Raw genomic sequence first — 27,362 nt, 5'->3', positions numbered from 1 at the left:
GGCTTATTTGGAGATACAATCTGTTTGATTTTTTTTTTTTAATAGGATGTGGTTTTGATTTGTTTGAATGTACAACGACAATGTAAGCATTCACAGTTGATAACACATTTCAGAAAGTATTTTATTGTTGTATTGTTATGTTGTCCATACAGCTGTGTATATGCTGAGGCTTATTAGGAAAGCTGTGACTCATTTGCACTAAATGAAGCACCCAAGTGACGAGCAATCCACAGCTGGATGGAATTCACCTCATCAACACAGAAACCAATGTGGCATTTTTTTTTTTTTACAAAAGTTGGATTTAGGCAAATGATAAGGGTGAAAATGTCTTAAATTATGAGAAGAAACTATTTCATGTCCTATTTATACTTCTTGGTAAAACAAAATCAGTTATTACATCATAAATGATAAAACAGTATCATATAATAATTAGAAATGCAACTATGCATACACTAAACATTTGGATAATGGCAATATATGGATTTAGGCAAATGATAAGGGTGAAAATGTCTTAAATTATTAGAAGAAACTATTTCAAGTCCTATTTAGACTTCTTGGTAAAACTAAATCAGTTATTTCTACATCATAAATGATTAAACAGTATCATATAATAATTAGAAATGCAACTATGCATACACTAAACATTTGGATGAAGGCAACATACTGTAGCTCATGCCAATATTCTTTACAGTTATACAGCGTCATCGCGTGGATAAAAACGTTACTGCAATCTAAGTAACTTTCCAACAGCATTACATTTTATTTTTCCTACTTTGCACTATGGGTGTCAACATTAAGGGTTACAGGATATATTTCTTTTCTCATAAGTCTAACACCACATGTTTTGAATAATGATTACAAAATGCTTTTCACACATTGCCATAACACAGTTTTAGGGGAGGAAGATAGTGTAGAATGGACTATTTCTCTAAAAACTAGGAGATAAATAACCTTTAAGGATTCCTCCACAGGTTTTTCTTTACGACTCCTCTTTCACTCCGCCAATGGGGCAGCAAATGCCGGTGCCTTTCGGGCGGCACTGACCTCTGGGTTGCTTTTTCAGGTACTGTTGGTGATAGTCCTCAGCATAGTAAAACTCCTGCAACTCAACAATCTCTGTGGTGATGTGCCCCAGGCCTTTTGCCTCCAACTCCTGTAGACACATAAAAACACAGATATAACTAAGTGTGACGCCATTAAATCTTTAGTCTTGTTGATTCCGCAATCGTGGAATTCACCGTAGATTTCAACACCATCCACAGCAATCAAAATAGTCTGCGGAATACAGCGTGAGGTGTAAAATATTTCATTTTAACTCTATTTTAGATCAGAAAAAGCACTAAACCAAACACTAAGCGAGTTTTCCCAGTAAACAGAACTGGGTTCAACATACTTTGGGTTGTAAGGAATGTATTTATCACACAAAAAACAACTTCTTAACTGTCACACAATTGTAGAATGTTGAACTTTCCATGTCAGGCGAGGGCACGCAAGAGGTATTGCTGAGTGACAGTTGAAAGGCACATAGCGCGCTTTGTAGTGCAGTGTTTTACCCGCTGTGGGACTACGCATCATCCGCTCTCTTTGTTGAGGACTCCTTAAAAAGCATGTTGACGCTTACACTTTCCTAAGCACCTTGAACAGCTTCAAACACTTTAAGTCCCACTGAAGTGGGCCTTGTGATTTTCTTTGTCAAATAAACGGGCATCTACCGAGCAAAACGAAAACACAAGTTGGCAACAAGTAGCTTGAACCAATGTCCAACACTCCAGATATAAGTAGCTGTAAAAACATGGAACATTTGGGTACATGTACTGTATGTCCAGATTGGACAAAGTATACCTCAAATAACGATTGTAATACTTTAATTTAATTTCCAACCAATCAATATACATCCTGAGCCTTGGTCCATGTTGAGGAATTTTGAGGGGGACGAAACATGACAAAATTGTCTCTTTGCAACTGGCAAATCAAAATGAGCAACCTAACTTCAATTTGAATATTCAGTAGACCATAACAATTTTCCATCCTGGGATCAATTCCCAATTTCTAGGGTGCAAACCTGCATTGTTTTATTTAAAGAAAAGATAAAACAGTCAGTTCCTTTAGTGAGCATTGACATTTTTGCCATGGAGCACAGAAAATGAACCCCAGATCTGTAACTGCCATCAAGCGTCGACCACATGAGGGCAGAACAGTACCTGATATGGGGGGCATTGCCGCAAAGGGTCGACTAAATCAAAATAGGGGTGCACCCTGCAGAGAGACCAAGGCAGCAGCTGACCTCTAAGTCCTCAGCATCTGCCTGCTAGAATGTGAAGGCTCTAATCCGCCAGAATCACCAAATCCCAGCACCCTGAAATATCGAAAGATCTTTACGTTTAGGCTTTTTCGCGGCGTGACACAGCAGCGTGTGCTAGATTAAACGGCACCCTCGCACAAGCGCTACTCGGCTGGCCGTGGCCTAATTAACCACTCATCACCACGGAACCACAGTGGTAGCAAACCCTTCGAGGCATGAGGATGAGGAGGATGGGGGGGCACAACATCCAAGCTACGCCAACCCCCCACCTTCACCTAGCCTCCCAAACGCTCCATCCATCCCACGGTAGTCAAAAGACGGCCGCCATTTTATATCTATAAATCAGAATGCAAGGCGGCGTACTGTAGTAGCTAACCTGACGTGGATTTGGTGAGCCGGCGGAGGGCGAAACGTTCCGCGCGAAGGAGACGTCGAGAGCTTTCCGTGACAGAAGCATAATCGCGTGTACATTAACGTCACGTTAAAGTCAAGTTGTAACCTCGAGAGGACGGAATGAATGTGCGCAGACATGGAAGGAAAATGTCAGGGCTCAATTTACCCAGAATCAATTTACAAGAACACTACTGCTGGGTCTTCAGTCAGGATATACCTGACTTACTTTGCATATAATATAATCATCAGCACACAACAATTTAAATATTATAAAATGCATTAAAACAGCAAAAAAAGTACAAAATGTTTCATTAGAAGGAAATATGCACCATGCTCACAGGGTCTGATTAAATGTATTAAATGATAAAGTTTAGACTAAAGGTGTTTGCTCTGACCAACCAATTAGAATGGGCTATGAATTTGGCCATTTTTGAACAAATAAGCATTTGATTGGTTAGAGTTTAAATTAGGTTGTCCAGCAAAAGCGAATTCTGACGTGCAAGATGTCGACGCTGGGATGTTATTAGAAAAAATATTATGCACGCGCATGAACTGGAAGAGAAAAGCTACAAAATCAAGAGAGACTTGTGGGTGAAACTGTGATACTGATAAAAGTTCAAAGAATAATTTACTACAAAAAATGATCACCACTGGGAACTCGAGTCAATGGATGATGATTCATCGAAATGATGTGAACAGGTAGTTGAAAACAGCATAAATGAATAAAAAAAAATTGGAGAGCTTCCTGGGGTAGGGTTAAAATGCCAAATAATGAGACATCATCATAATGAGACTTCAAAAGGCCATCGGTGTTACGTTTTGTTTCTTGCTTTTTCTTAATTGGCAAAAAAATATGTATATATATTCTCTAAGGGACAATATAGTACAGAAGTACTGCTTAAAATACAGCCTAAATTCCTAACATGTGGATGTAGAAAGTCTACACACCCCTTGCTCAAATGCCAGGTTTGTGACATAATGAAATGAGACAACCATGGATAAACAATGCGACTTCTCCCGAATTCTGAAAAGAAGCAATTTTTTTGACACGCCAAGTTCAAGATTTCTGAAAGAGTCCTAATAAAATATAGTCATATTTGAACGTCATGAATGTGTGTAAGTGCAGCTGACCTTGTATGACCTTTACATGCAAATAATGTAATTGTGGAAAAGTGACCTTGTGACTGACTAAGTCATAGACTGCATTTTCATGTGGGAAATCTAACCATAAATCTGGTCATTTTTAGAAGGTAGTTTTAATTAAAATATAATAGCAAGTATTTTTTAATTTGATACCTATGAATCGCTTATCTTTTTTACGGAAGAACGTAGAAAGACAAATTTGACGTGTTCCATTGTTTAGCACAAAGTTGAGTGTACGCGTGTTGCCTCCGCCATGCCTGTCGGAAACGCTCACCCGTCAACGACATGGTCGAACGGGTGTATTTCTAACCGCGTTTCTCCTCGCTCAGACCGCTACTTCGTGCCGTCGAGTCCTTCCTGTTCTCCAGCCGAGAAAAAGAGAAAAAAAATGAGAGAGGGTGAGACAGAGCGAGCCCCCCTTTCACCACTTGCAGAGAGACACGGGGCCCCTGCCACACAAATAGGATGTGACACCCCGAGAGAGGGCGGAGGTTGTGGAGGCTAGAGTGGAAATGTACGCGGGTCCTATACCCCACTGTGTGGACGCCATCTTCCATATCCACGACTCCCCCGCCTGCCTTCGGAAGGCCGCCGGCCACGCTTTGACATAGACTTTGTGACACCCGATGACTCATGGCGAAGACATTTGAAGATGAGGCTGACCTCAATTTGCCGATTTATGTAATCGTGCCTTCGTCTAATCCCGACGTAGACGTTAAATGCGACATCACAGATTTTTGGGTTCATCTTGATAGGGATTGAGTTCAGCTGTCTTTTTATTTAAGTGACGACTGGAATTATTTCCAATATTTTACAAAAGAGCTTCTTTAAATAATGCTTTTTCATGTGGTAAAGGATTGGATTGCAGAAAGAAAATGGCAAAATAGAAAATAATTGCATGACATTTTATCTATAGACTTTAGCAGCACACATTTTTTTTCTTCTAATCAGCCGCCATAGTCAAACGTCGAATGCACACAGGTTAAATAAGGAGACGAGCTTACGATTAGTCAAACTTTGCGCCGCTGATGTGCAAAATTCAGCTGTCAAAAAAATAGAACATGAAATTTCACGATGGTATGCGCGTCTCTTTACCCCCTCCCGTTTTTTTCGGCATTATTCAGGCATCCATTTCCTTTACTCTTCAGCGAGCGCTTGTACATTTTGCGATACGCGAAGCCGCCTTTCACATTCGGAGACGGAAAAGATATCGACGCTTAAGATTCTGTCGTCCCTTTAAAGCCCGTGCTTAAACAACATGTGAAACTTAAAAAAATGTCTTCATGTGACCTTGTGCGGCTGAAACACTAATGCAGACATAATGCACCAATTCTACCCCCCCTGGAAAAAAAAAAAAACATTTCCAACCCCCACAACCTCCTTTCTATCTTTCAAGCTTATTAAGTTGCCTTATCAGAGGGTACACTCACCCCTCCGAGGCCTTGCAAACACACACACACACACACACACACACACACACACACACACACACACACATACACACGCAAACAATATGCAGGTTGGCTGGATGAAAGCTATTGTTTGCATTTGCACATATACAGAAGGCAGTTTTGGTGGCACCACCCTACCCTCCTTCGAATCAACCCTTCCCATCGCTCCTCTCCCAGGGCCTGGAGGGTGAAGACGTGGGGTGAGGATGAGTATAAGGGAAGGAAGCTGGAAAAGGGGGTGAGACATGAGTGTGTGGGGGGTTCACTCCCTCCTTGGCGCATTGCTCCAAAAAGCCTTTGATGTTCTGCAAATTTCAAATTTCATTATAAGATGAACCCCCTTCTCCCCTCCCCTACTCTTATGCTTAAATAAGCCCCCCCCCATCTCTCCCTAACCAACCCCAATGCTGAAGTTAAGAAACTGAAAGCCGTGCAGAAGAGACTTTTCATTTGGGTTAATTATTCATCGGGTTGGAAGGGTTTGAGCCAAAATGTATGTCTGAAAGCGTGCGTCTGGATTTTTTTTTCTCCTTATCTCTGGCCTCGCCCACTCGTTTTTGCCACTCCATCGAAGGCGCGTTTTTTTTTTTTTTTCGATGAGAGGGTGGTTGGCCTTTTTGGAGGCACGCGCTGTAGTTGCTCAGTGCCATTTTGAAAGACGAGGGGGCGTCAATGCGGCAAGGCGACCATTTTGGTTCCGAGCATGTCAGATCCACATTCCCGGCGGAGCCCCAGTCGAAAACTGCGGCGCCACTGAAGTCGTTGACAGATCGGCGGTGTCAGCAGTGGTGGCGTCGTCGGTGGCATAGAGAGAGGGGAAGCTGTCAGATGTTTGTAAATGTGTGTTTTGTGAGCGGGAACTAGGTTAGAGCCTCTCAGACGTCAACTAGGGAGCTGACGAGACGATAAGCTCCAAATGAAGGGCCTTTTGTTGCATCTACGCTCCATTAACGGGACTTTAGATTTCTCGCTATAGAGCAGCATGAAGGGCGCAACAGCTCATGTGCAATGATTCCTCGTTCAGTATGAGGGATATGTTGCGGACTGACCTTCTAAAGGCAAAAAATCCATCATCTGAAGGGACCATACGTTTTAACCCGTGTGCGGTCGATTGGTCGCCGTCTTTTGGTCGCCGGTCTTTTGGTCGCGGTCTTTTGGTCGCCCGTTGTCGCGGTCCGGGCAACCAAAAGGTGACCAAAAGACCGACGACCAAAAGACCGACGACCAAAAGACCGGCGACAAAACAATGTAAAACAACAATGACCATGAGCAGTTTCACTGAGCCGACGTGTGAGTGCATAAGAGTTTGTATGTACATGCGTTGTCACTTTAAGAAGCTACGTCAGTCAGGGTCTTAACAAGTTCTCCAACAAAAAACAATAAAAGTCCGGGAAAATTGGAGCTTTTCTTTAGCCTAATAATTAATAGGGCATTAAGTATGACTAAATAGTAATTCGCAGTTTGTATTTAGGGAATTTGAGCAACGATTTAAATGGTAATTATCAATAACCTTCCGGGCGACCAAAAGACCGGCTACCAAAAGATCGGCGACCAAAAGACCGGCGACCAATCGACCGTGTACCGTTTTAACCTTAGCGCACACTTTGTATTTAAATACATTTTTCGGTCAAAAACATAAAAACCTGACTGCAACCTGATTGAGAGGTTGTGGCATGACCATAAGGAAGCTATTTCTAGCATAAATTCCAGGGAACTTGCTAAACTGCAGCGTTTTTGTAAAAAAGAATGGGCCAAATTCATCCTGATTGTTGTACACGTGACCTTCGGCTACAGAAAGCATTTGATTGAGGTTATTGATGGCAGCCTGAAGAGTGTGAACGGTTATCAAATGGAATGCACTTTTTACACCGTGTCATGAATTTCAACAAAAAAAAAAAAATGTCACGGCAATGCTATTAGTTTAAGGAAATTGATAGACATCAGATTACATTTTCGAACCTGGGTTCACATACTTTTTGTTCCAGCATGGGGCGGGGAGTGGGGTCACTTTCAGCTGATAGGTTGTCACTCTCCTCTGTCTGATCTCATTACCTTCCTCTATTAATTTTCCGTCAATCACCTCCCTCCGCCCTTGTCTCACCTGCCACCCCTCTTTCACCTCTGACCCCAGCCCAAGGCCAAGGTTGGGAGGTTGTCGCCATGGAAACACTTCCCCTGACCCTGGCCCGTGACGGCTGACCCTACCGAGTTAAAAAGCACGTTTGTAATTGGCAACCCCCTGACTGTTAACTGAATGGCTTTTAGAACAAGCCGATGGGAGGTTCAACGGCAAGATGGACCCACGGACAGATGGAGCAGACAAAAGGAGGGGTGCCGGCGTGTGCCACCTCAACGACCTAAAGCGCCCTTTTGCGCTCTTTCAGCTCAAGGCCTGTAAAGAATGAGCACGTAGATGCGATCAACTAAACACAGGTGGCTTTGCTTAACTAAATGGCGTCCGACTCAGAGAGGTGGCCATTCCAAAGGCAGCCACTCTATTGTTATTCAAATAAATGGGCCAACTTCACACATTAGGTTTAACGGCTCCGCAAGCACACTTGAAACCTGGAAAATTTGCTCAGTGGGATCAGAACAACTACATATTAAAATTTAAGTGGGACTTGATTTAAGCAGGGATGATGTTTATGGCATAATGAAGTTGCTGTTTCAACACTTTTAATTGAAAAGATCATTATGCCTCATTTTTATGATTGGAAATGAGCTACTAGTAGTACACCACCAATCAGCCTTCGACTCTTCAATGGAAAACTATTGAAAACATTCTAGTGAGATTTACCCGAAAGGTTTGATGAAATAATTTTGATAATTTTGACACAATAAAAAACTGGGTACACGGTCTTTTGGTCGCCCGGAAGGTAAGTGATAATTACCATTTAAATCGTTGCTCAAATTCCCTAAATGCAAACTGCGAATTATTATTTAGTCATACTTAATGCCCTAGTAATTATTAGGCTAAAGAAAAGCTCCAAATTTCCCGGACGTTTATTGTTTTTTGTTGGAGAACTTGTTAAGACCCTGACTGATGTAGCTTCTTAAAGGGACACCGCATGTACATACAAACTCTTATACACTCACACGTCGGCTCAGTGAAACTGCTCATGGCCATTGTTGGCTTTTATTGATGCGTAGACTGTGTTGTTTTACCTTGTTTTGTCGCCGGTCTTTTGATCGTCGGTCTTTTGGTCGGCAGTCTTTTGGTCGCCGTCTTTTTGTCGCGGTCGGGGCGACCAAAAGACCGCGACCAAAAGACGGCAACCAAAAGACCGGCGACCAATCGACCACACACGAAAAAACTGCCTACCTTCTGGTAGACCACTTTGCTATTCAGAGCAAGTTCCTGTTGAATGGCGGTGGATGTGTAAATGGCCGAACGGTACTGAGTCCCAACATCGGCGTGCTGCTTCATACCTGCGTACACACACACACACACGAGCATAAGTGGCACAATCACTGCGTACTTTGGATCTAAAAGGTTTTCACAAATATGTCATCATCCCACATCTTAAAGCCAAATGTATTTAGGCAATCACTTTCAACCTATGCGCCGTCCTCATCTAGGTGGCTGTGTGTTCATTTTCTTTGTTGTCCATGAATGTCAACATTTTCATCAGCTTTACATCATAGTATTTTTGGAGGACCACGGCAAAGTACGCGTGGAAAAGGAGGCCAAAGAGCTGCCAAGATTGCGCGCTCTTCAGAGGTGACGTTTCTGAACCGCTTTGGTGTCCGTGAAAGACTTTTTATTTTCCTCCATATTGTGATTTTATTCATGCGCCCTTCCAGCCTATCTTCATAGTTGTTTGGTATTACAAGACAGTATTCTCAATATTAAATATCACTCTAGTTCAGAAGGTTCACATCATTATCTACATCACAATTCTTTTCCCACTATAGCTATAGTATCGTATCTACGATAACAATTATATATAGCCTGGCCTGCTCTAATAATAGAGCCATACAATGAAACCAAATAAAATGACAGCTCTGTTATATGTAAGCTATTCCACGGAAACCAGGAACTGGGGTCAAAACCCAGAAATGAGATTTCCACGATGATACTTAACATGGCCAAAGACGAGTCTGTGATATCAGATAATTTAGCGGGATACGTTATTTGTGAGTAAACTCTCACCTCAGAAACTTTATGTCATGTTGATAATGTTTTATCTATAACTGCTTTACATTGTGAGATAGTATGTATTAAAACTAATGCACTCACTTGAGGTTTTGCATTTTGGTTAAATATACAACATTGCTTCAACCTTTACTATTTTATTCTAACAAATGTATGGTCGAATATGAATAATATATTTGAACAGTGAGGTCTAACAAGTTCCAATGTGTTTAAAGTGTACAGAACAGCAATATGCTGTAAAATTTACTATACTGTGCTTTTGGAGTTGAATTCTTTTGACATTTATATTATGTGCTACTACTGTCGAACCCAGAATTTCCAAAAAAAAAACCTGATTCTACTTTATTCAATCATCAGCGGAGTTACAAGCCAATCAAAGCAGCAAGTATTTAGCTCCACCCACCGCGCCTGCCTTGCTTTTGATTATTCCAACTGCACAACCAATCCCAAAAGAATTGAATCCTCAAAGAAACACAACGGCAACAAACACAAGCACCCCCCAAAACAACTCAGCCATCTCTCATGCGCTTTCTCCATTTTTAACAGCCCTCTTCGTTATTTTCTCCAGCCGTCAAAGGCAGCAGTAATTATTAATGAGAGCCTCCCTGTTCCCTCTGCATTATGCATGAGAGAGCCTTGCTTTTTGAAAGCACGGGTAATGGGGGGGTTGAACCGAAAAGGGGAGGGGCTCCAGGGGTCACACGTGCCCACTCGCACAAATGGCGCCGCCTCGCGGGGGTCACTGACCTACACTCCGTGAAAATATGAATTAACCCCCGCCAACGGGGACGGCAGCGGTGCTCGAAAACAAAAGCCTTTCAAAGTGGCCCCATTTGAAAGCGTTTACAGACAAATGGAATCAGAAATCAGACAGATGTCTTGAAGAGCAAGCGTTCCCGGTTTGAACCTGCCGGGATCGGTGGCTCGAGATGCTTCTCATTGTTTATCTCCATCCTTCCCTTTTGCCTTCACAGGCGTTTTAATCTTTCGTATCCCAAAGCCCCGTCTCTCGCTCACTTCCTGCCGACGCTTTAAAGCGTGTGCACGTTTGAACCAGAAAAGAGGAGACGAGGGGGGGGATCAAGTACGAGGCCGCCTTGTTGATGCGTTCGCTGTTGCGCTGGCGTGGTGCGCCTTTCTTTTTATTGTCTCTGATGCTGCGTTGACCCTCTTTTATTCCAACCCGCAACCCTCCCCAATGTATTTTTACGTAACGAGCCTTCATGCACTAACAAGTGTCGGAGTGGGGCTAAGCCTCATCTCGCCACGTATCGTCCCCGCGGCCTTCCTCCTGCCTCTGGATTACCGAGAGGGCCGGGTAGCGCTCACACGGATGCAGAACGAGAGAAGACTGGCAATGAGGCAAATTAAAAACGCAAAAAAGGAGCGTCTTACGTAACGGCTGTCAAGCCAAGTTAAAGCCAGGACCGTTCAGTTTTAGTGTGGTTGCACCTTAGGTCACCTAGAGGACTCGCCACCTATACCTCCAGATTTGAACTCGACGGGATGAATCAGTTTTAAAGCCTGGAGGCGGTGAAAAAGTGTCACGAATTTTACACACCACAGAAAAGTGCCATTAACAGAGACACTTTAGGAAAATATATTTGTTTAACATCGTGACTTTGGTTGTTCAGCCTGTGTAAATCACGCAGTATGCCACTGTTTACAAAAGACTTGAGAAAATTGGACCCTAGTGGAAGAACTTCAGCTTGATGTCACATCTAGTGTTGCAACAGGGATCACAACCAGGCAAGAGATCAATTGGTTTTGGAGTCGGACCAAATCCCACCCGGACAACTTTGTCGCCTGTGTTCACATCCACTATATGTTGTTTATACATTATCTTGTACTTGAAAAATGAACTTTTTAAATATATTCCTATTCTGATAATTGTGAAAAGTTTTGTTCTATGCTCTAAACTTTGTTTGACAAACATTTTTTTGTATTCTGTCTGAGTCTATTCAAGAAAATCATGCCCCTAAAAAGCAGTGTCATAGTGCACTTGTAAGAAAACAAGCTTGAATGCACATTTGGTCCCAATTGTCAATATGATTTTTTGAAAAAGGTTGACTAGGTGAACTAGTGGTTAGCACGTCTGCCTCCAAGTTCAAAGAGCGAGGGTTCAATCCCCAATGAATTCCAACCTTCTTCAGTGGAGTTTGCACGTTCTGCTTATACATAGACATTGAATAAAAATGAATATGGCTTAAAAAATGAGCCATCGATTTTCACCGAAACTCTGTTAGTTACATCTAATCATGCCTATTCAAAACTGAAAACTTTTAAAATATATTCCTATTCCGATAATTGTGCCAAGTTTCTTCTCCGCTCTAAACTTTGTTTGACAAACATTTTTTTTTGTATTCTGTCTGAGTCTATTCAAGAAAATCATGCCAATAGAGAGCAGTGTCATAGTGCACTTGCATAAAACTGCAATGTCTAAAAGTCCTGCAATTTGAACACAAAATAAATTGTACTTACTGAAAACTAGCTTCTAAATACATGTTTGAGTCTTCAATATAGTTTGTGTGTGCTGGTATAATATCAACATTTGAGTGACTTATAAAGGCCAATTCTATTCCGCCATCAAATGTTCGGGACAAATGCAATCAACCATCCCTTTATTTTTATTTTTCTTTGGTAGTGGTGCGTTCGTGCTAGTAGGTTGTGGCGTGCCCTGCGGTCCCGCTACGACTGTGTGTGCGTGCCAGCGCAGTCCTCTCTATCCCTCTCTCACTGGCGCTTCGCTCTCAGCTGCTATTTTTGCCCTCATCTTATGTAAGCCGCCGCTGATGCGCTGGAGACAGAGGCAGAGTTCGGGATGGTAAGAGCATCCCTGGTGGATGCACGTGCGTACACACAAATGTGCCTTTGCATGTACAGCCTATCCTTAAAGGGATCCAATGTATGATAACATATAACGTGTACAGTGTTGCCTGGTTGACTGAATATTGTTTGGTGTGTGTGTGAGTGTGGTAGAAGGAATGAAATGTAAGTCCACATCATGATCACTGTTGGTGCTCGCGTGCCTTTTCCACAACGGGGGCTCTCAAACGTGACTTCATGGTTCTAGGCATGCTGTCAGTGACCCTTTCACTTTTATTTTTAGCTCTAGCCAATCTACAACATTATTTTTGTGCTACTCAAAAGAGTCCAAAAAGTCACACACAGCATCCAAAAAAATAAAAAATACAATTTACTGTTACATGGCTGTGGGAGATTTGGAAATATATTACAATAATGATTAAGCACTCATTGATATTTTGAACACATAGAATCTATAGTGCAGGGGTCCTCGAGGGTCGGTTTTTGTTCCAACCGATCCAGTACAGACAGTTTAACCAATGAGATTTCTGCAGAAAACAAGAAGCACCTGACTGCGGTACACGGTCGATTGGTCGCCGGTCTTTTGGTCGCCGATCTTTTGGTCGCCGGTCTTTTGGTCGCCCGGAAGGTCAGTGTAATTACCATTTAAATCGTTGCTCAAATACCCTAAATACCAGCCACCAATTGATCGTGTACCTCAGGCGTGTGCGGTCGATTGGTCGCCGGTCTTTTGGTCGCCGGTCTTTTGGTCGCCCGTTGTCGCGGTCGGGGCGACCAAAAGACCGCGACCAAAAGACCAGCGACCAAAAGACGGCGACCAAAAGACCGGCGATCAATCGACCGCACACGCCTGACTGCAATCTACTGATTGCACTTGTAGGACCCCAGTTTGGTGAAAATGTACCCTCTCTATGAGTTCGAATGAAAACCCGCACCCACTGCGGCCCTTTGTAGAATATTTTGCCGACCCCTGCTGTAGTGCATTGCTGCATATGTAAGTTTTAATATTCATTCCTTTTTAGATTCGGAATATTTGGTACGGCGCGCATACAAAAGACTTACTCGAATATATCAAAAGGCGAATCTCATTTTTCAATGGTCACGTGACACTGAAAAGCTTTCCAGAAATCCAATTCCTGTGTTTAAAATCATTTTGATTGTTTATATAACACGTTGATGCCTCGTAAATCTTAATGTGCAAAACAACAAACGTGTTAATTATCAGTAGTTGTTAAGCTACCACGCTTAGGAGGTTTCTGTTTTCTTTATGGGCATAAAAAGCACACTTATATGGAGCCAACTGCCAAAACTGTTACTGTTAAAGTAATTTGACCTTTTTCTCATCAAAATGTTCATACTGTACCTGCTATTTTATTATACCTATTTATCTCCGTGCATATGTATCCTATATATTGCAGCAAAGTACATTAATAGTGCACTAATGAGTCATTTTTTGACGTTGTTTGTCAACTTCCAAATAGATGCTTTAATCATAAGGACACGCAAAAGAAGCACACACACCCATATGCACACGAGCCGGGCAATCTCCATAAATTATGGCCGTCATACGTGCGGCAGGGTGTAATAAGTGACACCTGGTAATGAGCACACCATGTGGGGGAATAGTATGGGGGTGCCAAGGGTCAAGGTCAGAGTTCAAGGTGATCTCCTGTGGGGGTTCTTTTTCTTTTCTTTTTTTTAAGAAGGTGGGGGAAGACTCCCCTAAAATGAGGTGATATGGTGACTCGACACAAGGCGACACGGGAGGAACCCCCAAAAGGGAATTGGCGTGTGTCGCAGCCAGCTGGGGTGAAGATATGATTATTGGGGAATATTCATGCTCATTTGTCGGGAGCGTAAGGACCACCAGTATGATTTAGCAGATGGGCGGATTGGGCTCTATTTTGGGATTGGACCCTATTCATACAATAACAATAGCCGAAACTTAATGTTTTTTTTTTCATTTTGCAGGTGCAACTTAAAAAATATACAACTTAAGAAATCCAAAACGAAAGGGGTAATTGTCATCACTTTTAGAGTATGTTGTCAGCCATCAAAACAATGACACGTGTCCTCGATAAATATAGATAAAACACTTTGTTGGTGGTCTAAGTGATGATTCTCCAGACCCACATTTACCCCTTAGCATGTTGTCTGATTAATGTTATGTTCAGTGTTTACATTGTCATTTTTTGCAGCTCCATTGACACCATGTTCTCATAATCCTACATTATAATTAACATCCTTGTTTGTTATCTGCATAGGCAATTAACGTCCTAATTTTGAAATTTCTTCTTTTCCACCTTTTCAAGGATCGGCGTACATTTTGATGATCTGTACCCAGAGGGATAGGTCTAAATTTGTCTTTGGATTTCATGCAGTATTCAGGGAACCTCAGCAAACATTGGCACAATTGACTTTGCAATGAAGAACATCTACCAGGAAAAATCCTGCATGCATCATTCAACCTGGAACCAATGTAGAAAACAAGCTTGAATGCACATTTGGTCCCAATTGTCAATATGATTTTTTTTTACTTCTATGAAAAAAGGTTGACTAGGTGAACTGGTGGTTAGCACGTCTGCCTCCAAATTCAGAGATCGAGGGTTCAATCCCGAATAAATTCCAACCTTCCTCAGTGGAGTTTGCACGTTCTGCTCTTACATACACATTAAATAAAAATTAAAAAAATGAGACATTGATTGTCACCAAAACTCTACTGGTTACATCTAATCATGCCTATTTAAAACTCTGAAAATATCAGACTGATAATATGAACTCATTTTGGATTCTATGGATGTTTTAGAACATCTCACTTTCGAGTACATGAGCACAAAAAAAATGCTTCTGAAGTAGGATTTTGGGGGAGGCGTACTATACATGTGAAATTACCCTAGCAACATTTCCAAAGTGCAATGACGCCTTCTCATAAATGTATATTTATTGTTTGGTTAATTTTATGTAACTGTGGCGCACAGTGCCTAAGATTTAAAAAGACAGCAACTAAGTATCACTGAGGCAGAATCAGTAAGTCATATCATAAATAGTACGTGCCCTCAAAAAACAGAAGAAAGGAGACAAAAATGAAGATGGGGGGGTAAAAGGCCTTGCTTGTTAGGATGAACAGCGGCGGGGTGGAGGAGGGGAGCCGAGAAAGAGCGGGGATAATGTTGTGGGGGGCTTGGATGAGGAGCTGGGAGGAGAGAGTGACTAAGAGATAAAAGAAGAGCGAGGGGATGCGAGAGTGTTTATGTGGTGAGCGGATGGCCTCGGGGAACCGTCGAGTCGACTCACTGCGCTGCTCTGCGGATGTGCTGACGGGCCGCACGTTCACTCGGTCGCTTGCCTCGCGGGCCCGCCGCAAAGAAGGAAAGGGGGCAGGTGAGAACGTGGATAGCTTGCGCTGCGAGCACAGGCATACGTTGGGAAAAAAAGAACTGGAACATGTTTGCTTGGGTTAAGGGAATAGTAAGCTAAATGTGGTGGCTTACGCAAATGGGAGGATGCGATATGTTGGAGCAACAAGAAAAGAAGTTCCTTTGGGGGGGGAGGGGGTAGACCAGGGCCTCCCATAAACCGATGTGAGTGCATCAGCAATTAAAAATGGAATAAGTTGGCAGCCGTATGCATAAAAAGCGTATCAACAAATATCAAACGGTGTTTCTTGCCCCCGCCATCTTTGCACTCTGACACGCCGATGTCACTTTTAGGAGTTTGTCATCGTGCGCTCATGTGTGAGGTTGCATTATTGAAGAGTTGTCATAACGCAAGACATAAGTGCGCTTTGAATTTTTTCTTTTTATGGGGGGGTGGGGTGACTCGTCTTTATGCAACATCCCAGAAAAGCCAGCAGATTGAGACTAGTGTTGCTGAATATGGAAAGAGGGCACACGGCAAAGGCTGCTGGGAGTTTCTGATTGGCTGCTAATGTTGCTATCCGGCCCGGGATTGGCGGATCCGCCGCGAGCCCCGACATCACGTTGTCGGGACTAAACCCCTTTGAACTGAAGAGAACCGGAGCGGCGCACATCTCGAAACGAGCGTTACATGCATCCATACGTGACAGCCGATGCCAACAAAGTATGCAAGGGTGGACTACCACGACCGCCCCCCGCCTGCACCCCCAAAACTCCTGTCCCTCTCCATAAAAGTGATGAACTTCCTCCACGCCGCCATTCTCTTGTGCATCACCGTAAGGTGGACGGAATAAATTGGAGTTTAAGCACGCGTGAAGGTACAGCCAGCGGGCCACATCACGCCACATTTGTCAAATCAAAGGTTTTTCCTTTTTTTTTTTTTTTTAGCTGCATGTGAACTCCGAATCAGTGGTAGTGTGGCGAACGAGTCGGGTGGTAATAACGGCAGAGATGCGCAAAGGATGTTAGGGAAAATCTAAAAATGTGCACTTATTATGGATGTGTTCTTAACCGTGGCATGGAGTGCATAGACAACAACCGGCGCAGGCTGTAAATAAAACATGAGAGGAAGACAGGGCTGTGAGTCAGGGGAAACGCTTGACTACTCGCCACGGCCCCCTTGGTACGTTTTTGCCCACGGTACTGACACATAACTCGACCTACAGCGCCACTGTAGCTCCATTGCTTTTGGGATGACCTTGACGACCCCTTCGTTTCCCCACTTTTCAGCCTCAGGTAAATGCAACGCATTATGAATGCCAAGACTCGATGCATTAGTCGCTACAAAACAGACAGACCATTGTAAGAAAGCATTATTTTTTCATGCTGGAGGCACAACTCTACTTTTTAGAAAAAGTACATAAAGTGGTACGGATAGGCCCCTCTGGATCCTCACACAAATTTCCAACTATATTCGAGCCTGGGGAGTGGGATGGCCCTCCAAAAAGCATTGTATACTTACTCGCGCCTGTGTTTGAATACAGGACAAAAGTTAAAGTGCCGCTTTATTTAGGTCACGCTGAAGATGCAAGTTCAAAAATGACTGGTGCAAAAAATGACGTCATTGACTAAAGTAATGTCACTGAGTCCATGCGGCGTGTGTGTGCGTCCATATACGCGTGCACAGTGGTGGCAAGCCTGCCTATAAATCTTTGATTGGCCTCCTCCTAACTTGTCATACACCCTCAACCTTCATTTTGCCTTCCATTCCATGTGAGTGAGCAGAGTTCGCAGCTCTTTGCCTGTCCTCTCACTTCCTTTTCTTGCTCATCCAAGCGCCATCATGATGTAGTCATGTTCTTACATCACCATTTTTACCTCTAATTCTGCAATTTTGGAGTTTGGTTCTAACATCCTAATCAGGGGAGAAATGTGCTGCTAATATATGAAATGGAAATTGACAATAAACAAAATGAAACAATAATAAAAATAAATAACTGACTAACTCAATTGGCCAATTCCCCATAATAAGAGTTTTAATGCTGAAATTTCAATTTCTTTTGTGCAAAATTAGTGAACTGCTAAGTACAATTTTCCTGTTTAGAATTAAAGAAATACACTTGAAACTAGTTTGTGTATCTCCTTTTTGCAACCTGTAAAAGTACCTAACACATTTTGTAAATAACCCATTTTATTCTGAATTTGTAAATATATTTCTAAATAAATGTTTTTATTTTTCAAACAACTAACATATGAATATAAGTTTTAAAGGATTTGATCACTTCACATCAGTGGGGATAATTTGATGTACAATATGAGTAAAATACAAGCTCCAATTAAGCTATAGATCTACATATGTATATTTGATATTGACTTTAGGTGATATGTTACACAACTTGAAACAAGCATCTTAATGTGCGACTGTATTAGGAGGGCCGTGCGTCAATAACGCACCACACTGGCATGACTTTCCATGGATGGCTGGATGTCAGACACATTAACTCTGTCTGCCATTGACTTAGACCCATGAGACCCTCCACCCTTCCTCCCCCCACCACTAACAAAACGTACACGTCCGGGCTGCATCCTTCTGCTCCAATACATCCTTACCCTGTCCCCTTTGGGTTATACCTCAAGCTCGATAGTCAACCCTTTTGAGCGGGTTGTGCGAGTACGTGCGAGCGCTCCTACCTTGCGTCGGATCGTGGTTCTCCCAGAAGCGTTGCAACAGCACCTCCAGATCAATGTCTTTGGGAGAGAAAACCACTCTAACAACCTCAGTGTGCCCAGTCAGACCTGCAGGACAGTATCTCGATTGTTAGTAAACCTCATAAAATGGACAGTACGTTGCACGTCAGGTAACAAGTTTTTTTTGTCGCCGTATCAAGAGCGTCTCTACTCAATAAAGTGTAGGCCCGGGTGTTTTGATCAGCCGTGTGTGATCGCCGCATTCACACCTGTCCAAACATACTGCACCGAAGGGCTAAATGAAGCGTTCAATCCGAGCCAACTGTACAAGGCAGGTGCGAAATAACGCCTTGAGGGAGGCAGGCGTCGGGTTGGAAGCCGCTATGACTTTGACAAAGTATCCTGTCTTCTCAGCCCCCTGCAGTCAAAACTTTTTTCTCCCCTTTCAAACTATCGAACAGAGTCTTTACCACTCACTTCTTTTTGTTGCAACGCTGTTGGAGCTGAGCGCAAACGTGTTCTCAATCTTAATTCATATGCCTTCATATTCTTAACGTGTCACATTCTCTCTTCTCTGACCACCTTTGTAAAGTTACATCTAAAATGTGATATAATATGGACCAAACGGAATAATGTCTTCGGAATAGTTACTGCAAAATTGCAGATCGGAGGAGTTTTTTGCTCATGTAGAAAGACTCAAATAATTTCGAGAGGGCCTCTGCACTGCCTGCTGCTAGGGCGCCTAATCAGAAATGCATTCCATGACTGCGACTTAACGTCTTTTGTCACATTACCACTCTTCAGTCTGCCCTTTAATCCTTATGTACGTAGTTTCACTTGCGCTTCCATCAGCCTTGCCTGTCTCTTTGACCGTCGGACACCGTAGCGCTGACAGCTCTTCACCGCGATGCCGTGGCCGACGTTCCGCTCCGTCACGGCCAATGGAGCGACGCCCGCACCTTTTTCTTCCAGCCGTTCTTTCCTTCGGATGTTCTTTCCCGTCGGAAAGTTTATTCTCGCCCTCCCCCTCAAGCTCTATCTGTCACACAGCTCCATCCTATAGCTGATTCACAATCCCTTGAAGGGCTTTTGCTCAGAATTTGTGCCAGCTAAAGCCCAAAGCGTCATCCTCGTCCTTTCCGTGTCCGATTCTGCTTTGCCCACCATCAAGTCTTTGCTTTCCATTTTGTTCAAAAAGCATAGGAGTTTATAATTAAAACCCACCAGATAGAGCCACACATATTCAATTGAATTATACATCAATGCCCTACATAGATCTGTTAGAATCTTGATGGGGAAAAAGAAAAAAAAAACACAGATAAACAGACACACACACACACACACAGCGAACCGGAATGTTTAAAGTTTCTTAAATTTAACCCTATGCCAAATCACAATCTCAAGGAACTGAGCCCACTGATGTCGCTTCATACGCGCTAACCTCTGCTGAAAAACGCCGCAGTAGAGCTAAGAACGAAGCCCAATCCGTACAAGTAGGTCATGGGTGGGTGGGGATGGTAGAAGAAGGAGGAGGTGGGTGGGTAAGTGTGGGGGGATTGGTATATGCAGCCCATCTGGAGCAGTGCGTTCTGAGTTTGCCTGCAGATGAAGGGAAGGCGGAGAGACGACGCCAGAGCTATAATGAGTCCGACTGGTGTACTTTTTTGGTGCATCGTACCCAACGATGGATCAAAAAGCGGCGAGGTGTCTCGCCATTGAACTCTTCAGAAGGAATTCAGCTTGAAATTCATCAGTAACAAGACATCAAGGGGTTAAGTTGTACCTGAACAGATCTCTTCATAGAAGGGGTTGGGTGTAAAGCCACCGGCGTAGCCCACCTGGGTGGAGAAGACCCCAGCAACTCTCCAGAAAAGCTTCTCAGCACCCCAGAAACAACCCATACCTGCACAAGAATATCAGTGTGACACCAGTCAATCCATTACTGACTGTAAAAAAGAAAAAAAACTGATTGAACCACTTACCAAACATGATTGTCTCCATCCCTTCTGGAAAGGGTTCCACAGTTGTATTACCGTTGACCGCATGCTTGTCTGTGAAAAATAAAATTGAACAATTAAAATGGATATACAGCGTATACAACAGTATGCACGCAAAAGGCCTATTACATTTGTGTTGTCATAGCTATCCTGGTCATCGCCTTGGTATGGAATGACTCCTTAATAGTGCATATTATGAAGGGTATGCAACAGAGGTGCGAGATTCCATTCACATGAATCACTTCACTTAATTCAGCAATTTTAGATCTTGGTTGGAGAGTCATGAAAGACGCCACTTGAATCAGCATGATAAATGTGGATTTTGAGGGCAATTTTGAATTCACTGTCTTTTGATAGGAACCTTTTTCATGACATCCATGCAAACCTGGTGACCAATCCAGCAATTAAGGAAAATGTAATAGTTGATCAAGGAGAACACGCTGGGAAAATAAAATTCTATATCTGTCATGCAAGTTTTGCAACAAAAATGTATGTTTCATTCTATATCTGTCATGCAAGTTTTGCAACAAAAATGTATGTTTCACATTTCTGCAAATCAAGTGATCCTATCATCAATACGATTGCAAACATGTCAATTCAAGAGTAAGCTGTCACAATAAATATAGCATTGCTACATGGATTTAGCTTGCTAGAAATGAAGTCAGTGTGTGCCACCAAAGTAGAAGTGCATGTGACGTAGGAGTAGCCCACAGATGTGCAAAAAGGATTAGACTTGGCTAAGAAGACTGAGGTGACTTATCGTGTAAATCTCTGCTAAGCAAGGCTGGTTGGTACAGCAACCACTAATATTAGTCTGCAGATAAACAGGCCAATGGGTACACTAAGGTCTTAGGCACACACCAATAATGGATGGTTGCTCTGAGGTCAACTCCAGATAGCTCTCGAGCTGCTTAAAGCGACTTGATGTGTGACAATGACCTGAATGCAAACAAAGTCAAATCAGACCAATCCAATTGTTCATTTCCTTGTTGTTTTTAATCTTTAAAAAATGAAGACACTTGTTTGTCTTGTCTCACAATGACACTCGGCAAACTGGATTGCATTGCAATAAAAACTACTAAAGACCACATAGGCGGCGAAAAAGGCCAGCACACTACCAGTCCAGATGACCAAATCTCATAGGTCATTTGGCTATTATTAGCCCCTGGTTTTAACTGTGATCCATGTCGTTCTTAAAATGCACAGTCCAAGTGGTGAAACATGAAAAGGGCATTATCTCTGAATGCTGTAATCTGTGAGGTCAAGGCCGATTTCCAGAATGCAGAAAGTTTTGTCCCCCAGTCTCCCCACCCCCCAAAAAATCCATTCCTCCTTTTTTTGCTCTCGCTATTCCCTCCCACTCGCCACTCTTCTTCCCTGCTTCACTCAGGTTGGCAGCAAGCTAGGCACGAGTCGTCGGAGGAGGCTAAAGCTTTATACTGGTGCCAACTACCCTGGTTTTATGGGAGAATGGGAAGCGGGTGAGCAGAAGAAAGGGTAAACAGGGGAGGGGAGGCAAGACTGGTGGGGCGGTGGTCCAAGAATGGGAACAGGCAAATGAACAAAACATTGTAGCTGTGGCTCACTGTTAAGGCTCATTTGTCAAGCGTTACAATTTATAAAGTTTTCTTAACTTTGACGAAGAAGACCTGAAATTTCTGTTAACATTTCAGAGGTGTAAAGTGACTATATGTCAATCAAGGACAGGGAACAATACCTAATTTGGTGGCATATCAACTTATCTAATCAAGAGTTAGGGAGCCAATGATATTTGGAGAAAGTTCGAAGGACACTCCAAGCCCATTGGCTCTTGGAGACCACCACTTCACTGCTGGTGACGGTATTATGCGATAACGGCATGTCTTTTCAACTCCGCTATCCGAAAGATGATTGACGATAAAGCCTTTGGTTCCTTTTGAATTAAAATTGTTCACGCTCCCAAAATAAATTGTAGAATTACTAAGAATTTCTGTTCCTTTTTTAGTGTCTTTTTCATCCACCTATTGTTTATACATAGGACGTCTGATTTTCTAATCCATTTCCACCATGAAGAAGCTATTAGGAGTTGTGGTGAAACACATCACAGCGAGATTGATACTAGTCAGCTGACACCCACCGTTCCTGCTTTCCTGTTAGGAAGAAATATTGGCAGTCTATACCGCACTGGCTGAAAATAATAGCAGGTGTGCCCCTACCATGTTGCAATCTGCCACTGGATCGTTCGCGCCAAGGTCAGTGAGTACATTGGAAAGACAGTTGGGAAGAAACACAGGGTGGGATGAAGAGAGGGAATAAGGAGCATTTTTAACGAAACAGCCTTTTCATTTTAAAGAGGAAGGGTCACACATGTACAGGAAGCTATAATGGACCAAACGTGCAATCCACAATTTCCAACAAGGGCCGCACTCAAACAAATGAAGATCCCCCTCAATCTCTCCTGCCGTGAAAAGGGGGTGGAACAGATTTGTGCCATGCGGTGTCTCCGAGCTGCTTGGACAGACGGAGCAGGAACTTACGACGGGGCGGAGCTTTCATGCGCGTAATGCCCAGATGGGCGCTCTGGACCCATCGTCCCATGATGCACTTTGGCAAGAAGTGGGGCAGGTGACCAATAGCACAGTCAAACAAAACAAAATGTTCGATGTTATTCTGTACTGACGTGAAACAAATTTCCCAAAGAAGAAAGATCACCCGATATCATCTACACTACTTGAACTCTAAATTAATATCTATATCGTACAGTACATGAGTTGACTTGAATTCTCAGGAGAAAAATAACTCGCTTCATCAACGGTACCATAGCCTCAGACAAATGAAATTTGCTCCATTGAAGCTCGGTTTTGGCTGAAGTCAATGTTCCCTCTAAGCTGCGCGCGTGCGCAATTGCACACTACTCTCGTCTTCTCTGCGCACAGCAAATCATATGGAGCGCACAAAATAAAATCCCATTTTTTTAGCTGTGAGGACGACGCGCGAACCACTCATCCGCCAGGCCGCCCATTCATAGATATTAATCATTACATTTTATTATTACTAAATCATTTATGTGTAGTAGATATGCACCTGCTTATGGCAGGTGTGATATTGGTGTGTGCCCATAGCGAGCAATGAAGATGTTGCTCACACCGGTACTTTCTGCCCAGACAAACAAAAAATTAGAGGGAACATTGGCTGAAGTGTTGCATTTTATCACCCACTCCTGTGTTTGAATTTCTAGTAGTAATAGGCTGATGCAAAGTGTCAGGCTGCCAGAGTTGAGGTGCAAGACAAGGCCAGCAATTATATCTCACCTTGACATGACATCAATTACCTGCGACAGTCATTTTCTCCTTTCGTCCGACGAGGGCGCCCTCCTTGCTAGGCATCTGCGTCTTATATGACATGATCTCCAGGCTCAGCGGACACCACGGGAAAGGAGGAAGGGAGAGCCAAATGGCTGAGTGTGGCATACTTGCGAGTCACCACAGCAAGAAGGTGCGAAGGAAGGGGTTGGGGAATAGGTGGGGTGGGTGCTTTGGAAAACGCCACACACATGAATATTCATGGCGCGTGGGCTACGCCGTGCACCGCATAATAACTAGTCAAGGGGTTAATATGACTCTGGCACAAAAGCCTAGCCACACCACGTGCGGGAATGAAATTAAATTTAAATAAATATCAGCAGTGGCGTGCATGCAAATGAGCTCGCGCCACTCCACAGTGCTCAGAGGCCTCTCAGGTTGGAGCGCGGCCTGCCGTAGTGGCTTTTTTTGCCGTTTCGGAGGCGTTAATCCGGAAAGGGGAATAATGGCTTATTAAAACACATGCAGAATAAATGGCAGAGGGATCCTGAGTAATGCAAATATGGCAAATCGTGTGTAAACAAGCTATTTAGCTGGTTAAGTTTAATTTGCTGTAACATTGCTATCAGATGCGCATCGATAGTCATATTAAAACCTCTAACCATTCCATCAGAGATAATGACAATGTTCTCACTTTATTCAATGATAAATTCATTTTAACACATTTGAATCCACCAATTTAGCTCTCATTCCATTGGGTGACGTTTTTTTGCTTTCTTTCGTCATCCCGATTTTGGGATACGTGAAGTAACAGACAAAAATCAGTTTGCGGTACAATAGCTGTTGCACAACATTGTAAATCAATCTGATGGTAATAAGAGTGATTATTTCTGGGTGGGAACCTAATGTCTTTTCTTATATGCTCTACAAGTAACGAAGAAATCAAGATGTTGTTCCCGTTCCCGCGCGTGTAGTGCGCGTAAGAATAACATCACACCGTGCTGCAATTCTTTATCTGTCTCTTCTTTTTAAAACTCCCTCTCTTCCTCTTCCTGACTCTCTTATCTGGTTGGGAAATGAAGCTCAATCACCTGCGGAGGAGCTGAGGGCGGCACGGGCGACTTTGCAATGCAAATGCCAGGTAATTACCCCGACACGTGGGGAGCGCAAGCGCACGAATGGAAATAGAGCAGGGGGGGTGTCGGGCAGAAAGAAAGAGAGCAGGAAATGGAGAAAGAGATGAACCAAACGGCAGGTTCACCTGCCTGTTGATGCAGGATGATTGGGGGTGTCGGGAGAATGAGAAAATGGGTGGGAGGCCGTGGAGGGGATGCAAACATTACCTTGACAATATCTGGCTGTCTGCAGCATGACGGTGTGCAACCAGTTACAGTGGCCCCTATGCAGTCTGTCTGTGCACAGATTGTCCCCCATGTTGCAAATGAGTTAAAGAAGTTTGAAAAATGACCTTTCATAATCAGAAGACGACCATTAGTGTCTAGTACAGTAGACAAATAGGTGGTCCTTTCACAAAGTGCATCAGCCTCACAGACCTTCATGGGTGGAGGTTCAATGGGTTTTCTCTGGGTACTCCCATTACCCCTCTTACATCCCTAAAAGTTGCATAGTAAGCTGGTTGAACACTAACGCTCCACAATGTTAGGAAAGTTATAAATAGAATAAAAGAAATGAGCAGGTATTTGCACATCTGTATTTTTATACTATTGAATTTTTTAAAAAGTTAATTACCGTATTTTCACGGCTATAAGGCGCACTTAAAAGTCTTAAATTTCCTCCAAAATAGACAGGGCGCCTTATAATCCAGTGTGCTTTATATATGGAAAAAAAATTAAAATGTGTCATTCATTGAGGGTGCGCCTTATAATGCGGTGCGCCTTATAGTCGTGAAAATACGGTACATTGGTTAGATTTAAATGATCACCTTTCATTTTCATCATTATTTTTAATTATCCTGTTTGGTATATTTTTCCTCCAATTCTTATGCTCGTTGGGAGTCATTCAGGACTGATTAGAAACACGACCAACTCTGCGTCCTTTTCTTATAAAAGGTTAATCACAATCGTGTGTGTAAGTGTGCAGTTACATGCATATCGCGCCTGGCTGCTCCTGTCTTCATATCTCGTGTGTTTAAATACATACAGTGTATATACGAGCATGTGTGGACCATTTCGCTTATGCCCTCTAATGGGCACTTGTGTGTGTGTGTGTGTGTGTGTACGTGTGTGTTGGTCTGTGCAAGTGTGTGTTCGCCGCAGGATTTAATGCGTACGCCAGCTTGCAGCTGTTTCATTGTGAGCCAACGAGAGTAGAGCGGTGTGCAGATGTGCTTTAAGTATCAAAGAGATTATCAAGTGACCTGGAAATGAATAAACACACACAATGCGATGCGTTGTGAACACGACATGCCGGACGCCATGTTGTCGTCAGAGAAGCCGGATCGTAGGGGTTTGTTTGTTTGGAAGCAACAGTGTGACTCACAAGTCTGATGTGTTTTAGGGCGTGTTTTTGGCGTGTAATTGCGCCTTTGCTCGAGTTTCACTTTGCACTAATTAGAATTATAAATCACGCAGCCTCGCGCCGCTTCAAAAGGGCCCTCCGACGTGGCGGCGAGCAGGTGGGATGGTGTGCAAAACAAAAGGGTTTGATTGCTCTGCCACGCTTGGTTAAAAGCAGCGTGACGCTCCATGGGGGATTCATATTCATAAAGCTACAGCGTGACACATTTTGAGTCATACCTAGGTGAGTGTCTTCAAATGATTTAAGTTGGACCGCCATCATAAATGTACATACATACACAACTTTATTGATAAATGCGCTGAAAAAGTACCTTAGCTTGAAATACATCTAGTCAAAATCTATTATATTGGAGGACTGGAATAGAATAATGGTATTTCTATTCTTTAATACAAGGGTGTCAGAATCGGGTTGGTTCGCGGGCCGCGTTATCGTCAACTCGATTTTATGTGGGCCGGACCATTTTAGATATAATAATTAGATTTTTTTAAATAAATGGATTAAAAGAACTGGATTAAAAGCCCTGAATATTCCGTTTTTTTCTAGATCTAAAACAATGTTTATTTTAGCTTTAAAAAAAAAATATTTTTAGATTTTACAAAATGATTTTTGAACTAAAACACAGAAAAAATGATTACAAAATGACAATTATTGATTTAAAAGGGGGAAAATCAGGACATTTCATATACATCTATACTCTTCATTTTAATTTGATCCTAAAACAGGAAGTCGGCACTCATGATTTACTTTCCCGGGCCACACAAAATGATGCGGCGGGCCAGATTTGGCCCCCGGGCCGCCACTTTGACACATGTGCCTTAATAGGAAAACATGGCTTGGATTACAGGTGCAAAATTTACCAGCGCAATCCCTTTTTACTCTCTTTATTTCCAACACAACTTCAGGCTGACTCTTAACATTCTGATGATGGTCTACGGTCTTTTCCTCATTTGAGCATGTTTACCAATGCTTGAGGGTCTTCCTACTCTACACCCTCCCTCCCTCCATTTTCAAACTATTTCTGGCCTACATCTATTGCTAAATCTTCGCCCCACCATCTCTTTTTTAATTATCATTATTCCTGAAGAGACTTTGCTTGAGGGAGAAGATGCCATTTATGTACCGAGACAAAGCCAAACGGATGAAAAGGACACTGGGGAACAAAATGTTTGCTGATGCCACCATTGTAGAACCTTCATTTTGACCCCTAGGGCTGTGATTGAGTGAGGACTGG

General features: G+C 42.9%; 1 protein-coding gene across 1 annotated transcript; it reads right to left on the bottom strand.

Moving 5' to 3' along the window:
• Window positions 1-257: 257 nt before the first annotated feature.
• Window positions 258-24,539, bottom strand: msrab (methionine sulfoxide reductase Ab). Its single transcript, XM_077621547.1, has 6 exons — window positions 23,623-24,539; window positions 20,298-20,366; window positions 20,099-20,218; window positions 18,319-18,423; window positions 8,612-8,718; window positions 258-1,153 (listed from the first exon to the last, which is right to left on the bottom strand). The coding sequence occupies exons 1-6, from the start codon at window positions 23,759-23,761 to the stop codon at window positions 980-982; spliced, it is 714 nt and encodes a 237-aa protein (XP_077477673.1). The 5' UTR covers window positions 23,762-24,539; the 3' UTR covers window positions 258-979.
• Between the last annotated feature and the right edge of the window lie 2,823 nt (window positions 24,540-27,362).

This window comes from Stigmatopora argus, chromosome 15, assembly GCF_051989625.1.
Source record: "Stigmatopora argus isolate UIUO_Sarg chromosome 15, RoL_Sarg_1.0, whole genome shotgun sequence".
NCBI lineage: Eukaryota > Metazoa > Chordata > Actinopteri > Syngnathiformes > Syngnathidae > Stigmatopora > Stigmatopora argus.
The sequence above is the reverse complement of the archived record's forward strand: the minus strand, read 5'-3'. Positions and strand labels throughout refer to the sequence as shown.